Genomic DNA, 11,746 nt, shown 5'->3' on the forward strand with positions numbered 1-11,746 from the left:
TTCTCTGCTTCTCACTAAAAGTGCTCTTCAGGGCCTGTGTGCAGTGAGATGTTTAACTTCCTAAGGAACCAAGATTCAGAATTTTCCATTCAGCTCTCCTTTCGAGAAAACATACATAATATGCAGCACAGGCTTAGGAAGAGGACCAAAATGGATCAGTTCTCAGCCCTTCTCACATTAGAATGGACAAAAGCACAGAGTTTTGCACTAGAAGGAAAAAGTGCATGTTTTAGGCTCTTTTTTGAGAGAAGCAGAAAAGCAGACTTACTCAGTGAAGAACCTGGGACTCATCTGCGGAAGAGAAGGCAGAGCGTGGATATCCTGAGGGGTTTCTATTTTTCTTCAGCTTGTTCCTTTGCCCATTCCACTCAATTACCTTTAAATAATAGCTATCTCTACACTGTCTTTGCCCCCATTCCTGATTCCAGCAGCCTCTGATTCATTCACATATCACAGCAGGAGTCCCTGGACTGTCGAGACTTATTGGCAGACTTAGCAGTTTGGGAAAAATGTCCAAAGTTGATGGTGGAAAACAGCTTTAACAGATATATTTACATTTAGGGGTAGATGCTCAGCTAACAGTGATCAGAACTGAGGTGATCTTGACCTCATTTCAAACTACAAACAACAGAATTAATTCAGAGTGAGCACAGGTTCCTACAGCCACGACAGTAACACAAAGTTCAGTGTAAATGTTCAGTTGTTCAATGTAAATGTTCAGTGTTAATGTTCAGTTCCTTTCTGCTCTTTCTATGGAAAAGCACACGACATAAGTGAATCAGAACTTTCTCTTGGTAACTTTTCCACTTGGCTGCAGAAGGGACACGGACCACTACTGCTTTTACTGCTTGTGGACAATGGAGCTAAAAGGGGTTTTGCTCCATTATCCACACTCCCCAGATCCACTCAGTGTTCCAGCTAAGGAGGAAAGGATGGTACAGGCAGTGAGGATGCAAGCTGATAAACAATGTGGGATGCAAGGCCAGCAGCCCATGGTGCTCCATGTCACATTGCCAGGGCAGGAACAGAGGCTAAGCCTGTGCCTGAGCAGCTCTGGACATGTCCAGCAGTAACAAAGCTGTCAGAGTGAGTGCCAGCTCTGCCAGGCCAAGAGCACAGCCCCCAGGGGAGGGAAGAAGGAAGGAGGGAAGTAGCCTTTGAGTGAGGGCTGATGAAGGAGTGACAGTCATCCCCTGTGCTGGATCAGGGGAAAAGAGGAAGGAATCAGCACAGCAAGAGGTGGAACAACACCAAATTTCTCAGGCTAAGTGGGTACAGGAAGGCTGGGTAGATTGCTCTGAGTAACAAACAGATGGCTAGCAGGGAATCTAAAGCACACTAAGGCAAGAAGCAATAGCAGGGCTATAATAACAACCCAGGTTTCCTGAATCCCAATCTGGTGCCCTGTTCCAGAGACCATGCTGCTTTGCATATCTCATTAGGACATTTCCTTTTCTCTCTCTACAGACAATGTCTCAAAATCCCAGCATTTTCTGTACTTCAAACAGGACCATTTGGAAATAGTGCCAGAGTCTGAATGTACTGGTTTGATTTGGGTATAGGGAAAATGATTTATTTTTCTTGAAGAAGATGTAATTAGGCAGCTCTGTTAACTACAGCCATATACTTTTCAAGTCTAAAAAAAGGATGCTTTCACAGATGAGTCAGCCCTTGATATTTCTAATAAAACTTGGACTGCATTAAACAGAAGTGTCCTATCCCCTAAGCTGTGGCAAGATCCAATTGCACTGGGCCTCTGTCAGGAATTCTCTCATAAATGAGGGTCACTTGGCCATGAACTTGTTTTATTCCTTTTTGACAAAGAAGAATTGCTGATTAATTTACCCTGTTCAGGCATTTTGCTGGGAAGAACTGACAGTACTTATTTTATTCGCTTTATTTACCAGTGTTAGTGATTCTAAATAGACCTCAGCACCCCCAACATGCAGTGAGAGAAGGGAAGCCCTGCTGTAGTAGAAGACTGGAGCTCTGGTCTGTTCTGTTGTCGCTTGAGAAAGCAATTTTACCAAAGCAGAAGGGTCCTGAGAGCAGCAAGAGCAGGGGTGCAAGGTCTACACTAGTACAAGCAGCCTTATCCCCTGGTTTCCACACTGTTCCAAGGAAAGCTGCATGTGACTCATTGTCAGCCACACTTCAGCCAGCTCCTTGGAAGGGGCCACCCTCCTTTTCTGTGGGTCATATGAGGTCAGTGGTCAAAAAACAGCTCCCTATTACTAAAGGAAGATCAAACAACCCAGGAGTACTGATGGGAGAAAGCCATGACAAAGTATTGATTCCAATGAGCCTAGGAAGCACATTTTGTCATTCTTCACCTGAAACAGATGCTCCTGCTGCCACGAGAATGGGAGGAGAAGCAGCACTGGCAGTGAACCCACTTTAGTATGAAGTGAGATATCTGAGATATCCTTATCAGAGAAAGGGTGGAGCATGTGAGTAAATGCTGGGTTTGTGTGAGCTCCATGAGACTGTCCCAGAGCAGTTCTGGATATACAGCCCATGGCAGCCAGGTCTGTGTTCGTGCAGACACAGTGACCACAGTCTAGACCACAAAGCTCTTAGGCAGGAATCCTCCTAAAGCAGCAACTTAATATATCCAAATTCCCACCCCTGCAATACTGCTGCATTTGCTGCCTCCTGCATTTGTCATGTTGCAACATCAGCAAGAAACCTGACCAAATGGAGAGGGACATGTTCTTCAGTACTGGAGAATAATGACAGCTGTAGAGAGGTGTACACAGGTGAAAAGCAGCAGCAGTAATAATGACAACAGGAGCAGCCCAGGCATCTCATGCCTTCCATGCAGCTTGTGAATTAGGCCAAAGAGCCTGCCAGAGCTGCAGCAGCTGCTGTGCAGGAAATTGTACATCTCCAATAATTTCTTGTCTAAATCCTTAAGGATATATTTTTTTATGGTGCCGATGATGAGATTTTCTACAAAAGGATGCTTGAAAGCTGCTTGTTTGGCCTTAATTCAGTGTTTAACATCTAAAGTCATGTTTAATGGCAACCAGAAAATGTTGTTTGCCAGTTGAAGGAGGTAGAGAGGGGAAGTGAGGAATCAAGTGAAAGAAGATAAATGCTCTATGGAGAATGAATCACAGAGAAGCTGATATTCTGAAGTATGGGCTGAGGAAGGGCATATGAGGAGGAGGGAAGAAAGTTCTATCCTGGGAGCACAAGCTATCAACACAAAGCAAGTGGGCTTGAGAGGGATCTGAAAAAGAGTAAAGATGCCTGGGAAGAATAAGCAAATGTAGGAGGCAGGTTGGAACAAAAATGATGGTGCAAGTAGGAAGAGAAGCAAAGGTGAGAAGAGTGGGTAGAGCATGGGGATGAGCCAGGAGAGGAAGAACAGTCACACAGGCACAGAGCAGATCTGCACTGAAAAGACAAGATTTACCTCATTTCAAGAGGAAAAAAGGTGACAGCCATACAGCTGGGATTAACAGTGGGGATGGATGAGATGAGAGGTAAGACTTGATCCAGGAAGGAAAAAAAAAAAATCCACATCCTGGATGCAGAGGGAATGTCTGTGAGTGCAGAAAGAGAGGAGTTATAATAGAATTGGTAAGACCAGATCTCTAAGGCACTCACCAGAGATGGGGCAACAGGCATGCCAAGGTAAGAACATTCAGAGCAGGCTGAAGGAGCAGAGGACTGGATGTGACAGTGTAAGTGGGTCTAAGAGCAGACTGAGATGGGAAAGGGTAAATGGAACTGTCATTTCTACAGATCTTATAAGCAGAAAGTTTGCTGTTCCTCTTTCTCAGGCCCTGGTTTTGGCTGATGCTGCGCAAAATGACAACACTGTCACCCCATTTTTTTGACAACAGACAGAGATGCCACACTGGCTTAGTGGGGACCTGAGCCACTGAAGTGTGAAAGGACTGTCACAGTGATGATTCTGCTCCAGTGCTTTTGACTCCCTTGAATCCCAAAAATATATGGAGCAACAATGGGATTCAGCTCCAAAACACAGGGTGCCCAGAAGAGCTTAGAGCATTCCTTTCCTTAAAATGAAGGGACATGCAGCTGGAAAACTCAGTATAGATGGAAAAGAGAAACAAAAACTCACTAAGCAAGAAACATTACAGGATCCCATCTTATGAACAGAAAAGGTTGAAATTTCTTTCAAATCTATCCCAAAAGCTCTGTAACACTTACTTCTTATAAAGAAGTTCACATCTGAGCGTCAGCTCCTAGTGAGGGGGCTACAAAACATCTTGTACCTTCATGCAGGCAGCTAATACTCTTGAAAGGTACAGCTAGTGTTATAAACCTGGAATAGGATGCTCAAATGAGTTGTAAATAACAGTGAAACGAGCTGCTGTGAAAGCTGGCTCCTGTTTCCTCCTAAACTTGTGCTCAGGGATTGTTGTGAACAGCCAGAAGAGGCAGCAAGAGAAATCAAGGCTGAAAAATTTAATTAGCAGGTGAAATGGAGCCAAAGAAATTGAATGTGGGGAAATTAGATATCCAGCAGGTGAAGATTTTAGTGATCATGGGTTTTTTGAAATATAACAAACCGCTTACAAGATCCAATTTATATTGTGCAGTGGGAACCCCCTTAATCCCTCTCAGGACTGTCCTGCCATAGGAATCACATCACTCTAAGACTACAGAAAACAGGTTCTGTCTAACATTTCACATTGTAGGAAAAGAAACAATACATGCAAGGGAAGGAGCTGGACACTTCCAGGAAAGGAAAGTGGACACTTCCACTTTCCTAGGAAAGGGAGAAGTATCACAGCACATGTCACAGTTGAGACAGCCGTGACACACAGAGTATCACCTCACAATTTCAGAAGGCTTTAAGCATTCGCCCATACAAAGTAATCCCCTACCACATCAGAAGACTTCAAGCATCTGCCATTCTGGTTCTTTAGCCCAACCTTTCACACCCCTCATGTTGATGCACTGCGCCTCTGTGCCCTCTGTTCCCTTTGGTGGTTGGTCAGTGCCCCTGGGCACTCTACAGCTCATTGCTGTCAGTGCGGCTCCCCTGCTGCTCACAGCTGTACCCACTGGGGATGAGGCTCACCACAGCCCCACTCCCAATTACCACAAACTGTGTGCCTACAGGTGTGGAAGGTTTTTTTTCAGGTAACCAACAAATATTGCTGCACATGTATTGGCTGAGATCATTCCTGTTCTCAGTCATAGCATTCTACAGAGGCCTACAGGTGAATTTGATAATCTCTCTACAAAAGTTTAAAGCGAAAAATATGCAGAAAGACTCTGCATGGCAGTAAGTTTTTAGGGGTTGCCACTCAGTGCATTTTACCATTTGGTTCTTACACATTTACTCAGCATTTTGCTGTAAATTTGCATTTACTCAAATAATGGTTAATAAGCCTGTAAATTACTATTTCTGAAGCAAGGGACAAGGTATACTTGACAGATGTTCCTGAGGATATAACTCTGGAGCAAGCCTGTGCTTTGTATGTAAAATATACTCAGTGTGGTGCCAGCACAGCTGCTGATGTCTGCCAGCCCTCACCCCTCCAGCCCTGCTCCTGATTCCCTCACAGCAGCTCAGCTCCCACATTCACATCCCATGAAATCTCCTGAGTTACCTGGCTGGCTACACAAACTCAATCCAGTCTGTATCATATAGAAATACCAACCATATAATCCCAAGGATCCCATGTTGTTGAAAAGTGCAGGGGTTTGGTAAAGGATTAAAACCTATCAGGCATCAGAGTTAGACACATTTCCTTAAATAAAGGATGGGCTCTCAAGTTGTGTGTTAAAACTTAGGGCAGAACAGCTCCCACAGGGACAGCCAGGGTCTCTCATGTTTCTGTTATGTCTCTTTTCAGGTGTTGCCATAGCTTGGATTTCATAACTTACCCCGAGAACCCAGAGTGTAAATATCAGTCAATATAATGAGATTAAGGCAAGAAAGAACAGGCAGCACATGCTATGGGCCTGTGTGTTTGTACCCAAATTCATATCTGCCAAACCTGCCATGAGTCCAGGGCAACACAAAAGCTGCCTGTGAGCCTTAGAAGTCCTTAAAAGTCCTAAATGAACACAGCTGGTCTGCCCTGCTAAGAAACAGGCAGGTGGCTTCTCTTAAAGGAAAGTATTTTTCCTGAAGACAAAATGCAACAATAGTTGACAGATTTCACTGAAGTACAAGATCAATAATGCCTAAATAGATGGGAATAAGTGTTGATTGTACAGTAATCATTAATCCTAAAGTTTTTCTGAGCTCCAAACCTCTGTCAAGATGCAAAAGCTCAAAAACCAGGAGGGCTACAAAGCAGATGGGCACAGTGTAGGTTTAGGAAGGAGTGCCAGAGGAATGGGTTATGTGATCAATGGCACATATTTCAATATTTGTGGAGAACGGTCAAAGCAGGGTAGGTTCCAAAGAAAAAAAGACACTTCCTAAGCAAAACAGAAAGGCAAATCACTCATTTGCCATTTGTTAATTTTTAAAAAAATCCTACTACTTTGTTTGCCCTATTAATTAGAAAGGGGGGAGGGAGGAAGAGAGAGAGAGAGAGATAGAGAGAGAGAGATGCAGGGAAAATTAAAAGAATTGGAAATGTTCAGTACCAAAACTGGATGGAAAGAGACAACATGAGATGTTTTCTGAAGCTGGGCTGTAACATGCAGCCTTCCCTAAAGCTGTTGGAAGCAGATGGGCTCCCACAGCTGCATCCCTCCAGCTTCCACTAGAGAGATGCAAATCTTCCTCTCACCAGAGTTGCCAGGGAAGGGTCCTCATGTCAAGGGATTCCCTGGAGCACAGGAACCAACCCAAGAACACACACCTGAGGGGGGAAATGGGAAACTGGGTGCTTGACACGGCAGAAGTGGCAATGAGGAGAAAGATGTTTGAGTTTGGGAGGAGGACCCAGGTTTTGCAGGCAGTTTGTGTGAGTGCAGGAAGGATTAACACAGCTGCAGCAGGTACAGGTCTTTCACTAAGGATGAGTTCAATATGGCACTGCTCTTTGGACAGATGGAAGGGGGCTTATCTAGACTAGAAAAGGAGAAATTAATTTGACAATCAATCATACTGGTACACAGTATTTCACAATTCTTAATCTATGCAGGATCTAGGTTATTATGGAAAATTAAAACCTAAATACATTTCCAGTCATAGATCAAGCTACTTGTCTTTAGTAGAAAAAATACTTAATTTCCTGTTTTAAACATCATCTTCTTTTTTCCTCACTAGCTTGGAATAGTCAACCATCAGAAATAGTACATGCTTTTAAATTATGGTGATGAAAAAATCTTTTTGTTTCTCAACAATGGCATGAGATAATTCTGTTAATTCTTGTAACAGTTTCCTACTGAATTGGAATCTTCATTATACAGCTGAGGCAACTGACTGCAATCTACTTTGTAAGCACCATTACTGTGTCAATTTGAGCCAATTCAGCTGTTTGAAATGCATAGCATACATGTGTTATTGAACATTTTATTTCAAACTGCCTTTGTTTTATTATCCATCAAACTGCCTTTCTTGTTTAAGCACTAACTGTACTTAGAGAATTTAAGATACTGATCTGGGTATATTTTTCACTGTGTTTTCAGTAAAAATTATCAAAATTATTCTAAAATAAAAAATATTTTTCCAAGAGAGGGAGCTTTCTAAATAAAATCATCTGCCCATAGACTCTCTATGAAACATGCTCTCAGATTTCCCTGTAATATTAATCTTGCAGAGGGAATTCAGATGTTTATATTACAAAAAAATAGCAAATCTACAGTGACAACTAATGGTGATTTTCTTTAAAATCCTTTCTTTCTAATCTGATTTTAGAAGATTCTGAAGCACATTTCCAATTTTAAGTATCTTAATGTATCACAGCCACTCCATTCTGTGAACATACAGAAGTAAGATCCATGAAGAAACAAATCAAAGGTATCCACAAAGTATTTCCATATTGGTATCCCATGTGAGGGAAATAATGTAATTTACATTGTCTCCTGATGCCTCACTTACCCCATCAGTAAAGTAATGCCTGGCAGTGACACTCTTTGATTGAAAGACTATTTACAAAGAAAAAGAATTTGAGAACAGTAATTTGTTTTAATTTTTTAAAAATACTTTTAGTTAAATCAGCACAATTATAGGTTCAGACCTTGAATCTGCAGTGAAACAGGCTGAGACCTTCATGAGTAACTCAGGTGGGTTCACCACATACTGTCTACAAACACATTTGGGTGCTCCAGAGGCACAAATTGGTTGTCTCTTTCTTCTTGTTTGAAAACACAGATGCCATTTATAGGTATGTTCAAGTAGAGCATTCACACCCATTTACATCTTTAAAGTAAAACTTGCAATTATTCAGCATCTGCCATGCCACACCAACATGTATAAAAAGTATCTTCTATTTAAATATAGGAGATAACCTACTCTGCTGAAAAAGCAGTATCTGACATGAAATAGATACATTTATAGATTTATACACAAATACAAAGAATGCTGCCTCTCACCAGCAAGGAAGCTGCACATAACTGGTAAGTAAATGAAACTATTCTAATTTACATAATTAACAAGCACTGTAGGACAGACTGCAGGGAAATACCTCACTGCGCAGTCACAGCAGAGAAGCTCAGATACTCCTCACTGATTCCTATGTCTGGCATTCAGCAACAGAACAGGACACCTTTTAGGAAACTGGACACCTGCTTCCTGCCTTTTATTCCACTGTAATACATCCTGTCATGTCTTAAACACAAAATGTAACACAGCATTCTAAACCTCCCAGCAGTTACCAGCATCCACCTTGAGACTACCTACAGATTTACGAACAATAAATAAATAATGAATAAACCTACAGATTTACAAACAATAAATAAATAATGAATAAACCTACAGATTTACAAACAATACCTCCAGGAATATATCATCCTCAAACACTTACAGGTGCTCCCTGAACTGAACAAGCACCAGGGGGATACAGCAGGAGGAACACACCCCACAAAGGACACAAGCACTGACATCAGTCTCACAGACTCTGTGTGCAAGTTCATACACATTTTGTTATTTTTTCATCTCCTATCAGAACTACAGAAAGTAATTACTGAGATTGGCTGGAATAGCTTCAAAATTTCTCACTTCAAGAATACCCCAATATTTTGATGAATTTTCCATCCAGTGCTTTTGATTCCAAAACAGAAGTACAAAACAGAACTTAAAGACCTTTTTTTTTTGCACGAGGACATAAAATTGTCCTTTTAATCTTCTAAGGGACATTTTTTTTCTTTTTTGTTTAAATCCACTGCAGTGTCTAAAAAGCCCACCTTTTAAATACCCTTTCATTTTATGCACGTTTTTTCACTCTGTGGCTTAGAGACAGGCGTGTATCTGTTTGTATCTGAAGAGACAAACCCCACTAATAAGTGATACAGAACTTTCAAATTCCTGAGTGACTCATGTCAACAGAGAGTTATAACAGGCATCTCATAAAGCTTCTCTGCAAAGCAGGCAGATTCCCAGCATAGTCAGGGAAGCACCCATGCACCTATTCCAAGGCATTCTGGCACTTTATCCTAAAGCATGCTTTAGGTCCAACAGTCTGAATTAAAGCACAGTTGTAACTCTCTCCCCCTCGCTGGACAGCTGAGCAGAATCAAACAGCCCAAGATGTCCCCTCACAGGGTATGTTCACACGTCCTCTCTCCCTCCCACAGCTCCCCCCAGCCCCAGGTCCTGCAACCAGCTCTTACCTCAATGGTGTACTGCTCAAAAATCCGGAGCTGAAGGAAAATGTCTAGCTTAATCTTCCTCTCGTGGAAGAGCTCTTCCATCTGTACCTGGGCCTCGTCGAGCTGCTGGAGGACGGACTCGATGTGGCTGATGGAGCTGTTGTGGGGGGTCTTGTTGTTGGAAACTGCAGAGTCCCTGTGGCAAGGCAGAGGGCAGGGTTAGAGCTTTGAGGCAGGCAGAAGAGCAAGAACTCCACATCTGTGATTCTGCGTGCTGCTGAGGAGCAAAGCCAAGCACAGAGGGCTGAGGGAAGGTGTGTGCAACACTCATCTCCTCTGCTCCCTGAAATCCTGCAGCTCCTGAGCTTGCCACAAAGTTTGAGCAGGGGGATCATCCTTCCTTGTGTGGTGACACTGTGACCTTACACACTTGGGAGGGGCAGGGGAGGAGATGCACTTCAACCTCAAGGGCTCTCTTGAGGTGACTGGCTGGCAATCACCTTTAATGCTGCAGGGTTACCTGCTCCTGCCTCATATCAAACTGAGATGTTATTCAGCCTCTGGACCTTTACAAGTTAATTTCCTGCATTTGCCCTATTACTTACAGACTAATTGAAGCAGCATTATGAGTATTTTAGACCAATGGCTAGTGATGCCCTGGCATCCTCTGGATAACGTAGTACAGCAATGAATACAGAACACAGTGCAAAAAAACCCCAACACACCTTTCAGAAACTGCAAGAGAGATCCTGACTTGTCTTTTCACTGGGGGAAGTGAAAGGAGATGTGAATGTGACAGGCTGCAGTTACATTTTCCATTTACAGGCAGCAGAAGGGAGCAAACCCTTTACTTGTGGGCCAGGACCAAGGGGGAATTTGCTGTACTTGAAAGCTTAGCATGGGCACAGGAAAGCCCTGGTGGTTCCTTTTCTATTTGTGCTTTCATGGATATTAATAGGCTCATCTATAGTCTGCTATGTCTTCAGCAATTTTTTTTCAGTGACTGTTTTACAGATAAATACCATTTGCAGACATAAAGAACTGAAATTTATCCTCAAACGCTCCACACAAGGTCCCTCAACGTTCAGAAGGGCCAGAAAGGAAACTCTGAAGCCAAAATTTAATCTTGGTTCTGACACATTGGCTAAAACAAGATTTAGATGTAAGTTCTACTGATTTCCCTTGCTTATATGGGAATATTACACTGATATTTCTCTCTCTAGGTGTTATGGTTTCTGCCCCACTCTGTCTGTCTGTTTTCACATTCATGGTGATCACAGGGTCTCTGCCTCCACATTAGAGCTGCACAGAGGAAGGAGGAATTAAAATAACTAGAGATTTTCAAACTACAGCTTAATCTGAGGCTGCATCCAATCAAGTTCTGCTTCCCTCAGTCAGCACCTGTCTTCTATAAAAGGACATGAAATAAGTCTTCACTCAGATGCAGGATTATTACTATTCATATATTATCTAAATTACTCAATGAATTATTCAAAACTGGTGTTGAATAATCTCTCATGGGATCTAGAGACACATTTAGTTTTAGAAATTCTTTTTCATTAAACATTTCACTCTTCAAATCAAGCCACACTTGCATTTCAGTGACTGATGCAATACAAAAGTTTAAGAGTTGTACTCTGGTGGGTTTTTTAAAGTCTCCTTGGATAAGGCATTGTCAACCCCTAGCTAGTCTGGTCTGAGAGAGATCTCCCTACAGAAAAAACCATTTCTGAAGTTGCATGCTTCTGTCACAATATTTCTTGTTCTGTCTGGTGATGAGAAACTGGGAAAGAATAAATATAAAACCCTTACTAATCTTTGAAAGGCAATGGATTAGAGTTTTAAAATTCAAAGAAATTATTGGAAAAAAACCCAAAATAAACTCTGGGGAACATAAAATTGGAGTCAATACATTGTTGCTGACTTTGTTTAAAATGAACACTATGCTCCTAAAACCGCTTTCACTGGGAGAAAGCTCAATGAGAAATATCTATTATCTAAAGCTTATATGCTGAACTACTGCAAAAAGGCAAGATACCTAACTCTT

The 11,746-nt window shown here is 42.1% G+C and overlaps 1 protein-coding gene across 1 annotated transcript in view; it reads right to left on the bottom strand.

The window, feature by feature from the left end:
* Positions 1 to 11,746, bottom strand: part of LOC102031426 (kalirin RhoGEF kinase) — a 178,479-nt gene that overhangs the window by 34,461 nt on the left and 132,272 nt on the right. Inside the window, 1 exon segment of the mRNA XM_031057685.1 lies at positions 9,721 to 9,895. Within this exon segment, the coding sequence (XP_030913545.1) occupies positions 9,721 to 9,895 (175 nt within the window).

This window comes from Geospiza fortis, unplaced genomic scaffold (genome assembly GCF_000277835.1).
Source record: "Geospiza fortis unplaced genomic scaffold, GeoFor_1.0 scaffold112, whole genome shotgun sequence".
Lineage (NCBI taxonomy): Eukaryota > Metazoa > Chordata > Aves > Passeriformes > Thraupidae > Geospiza > Geospiza fortis.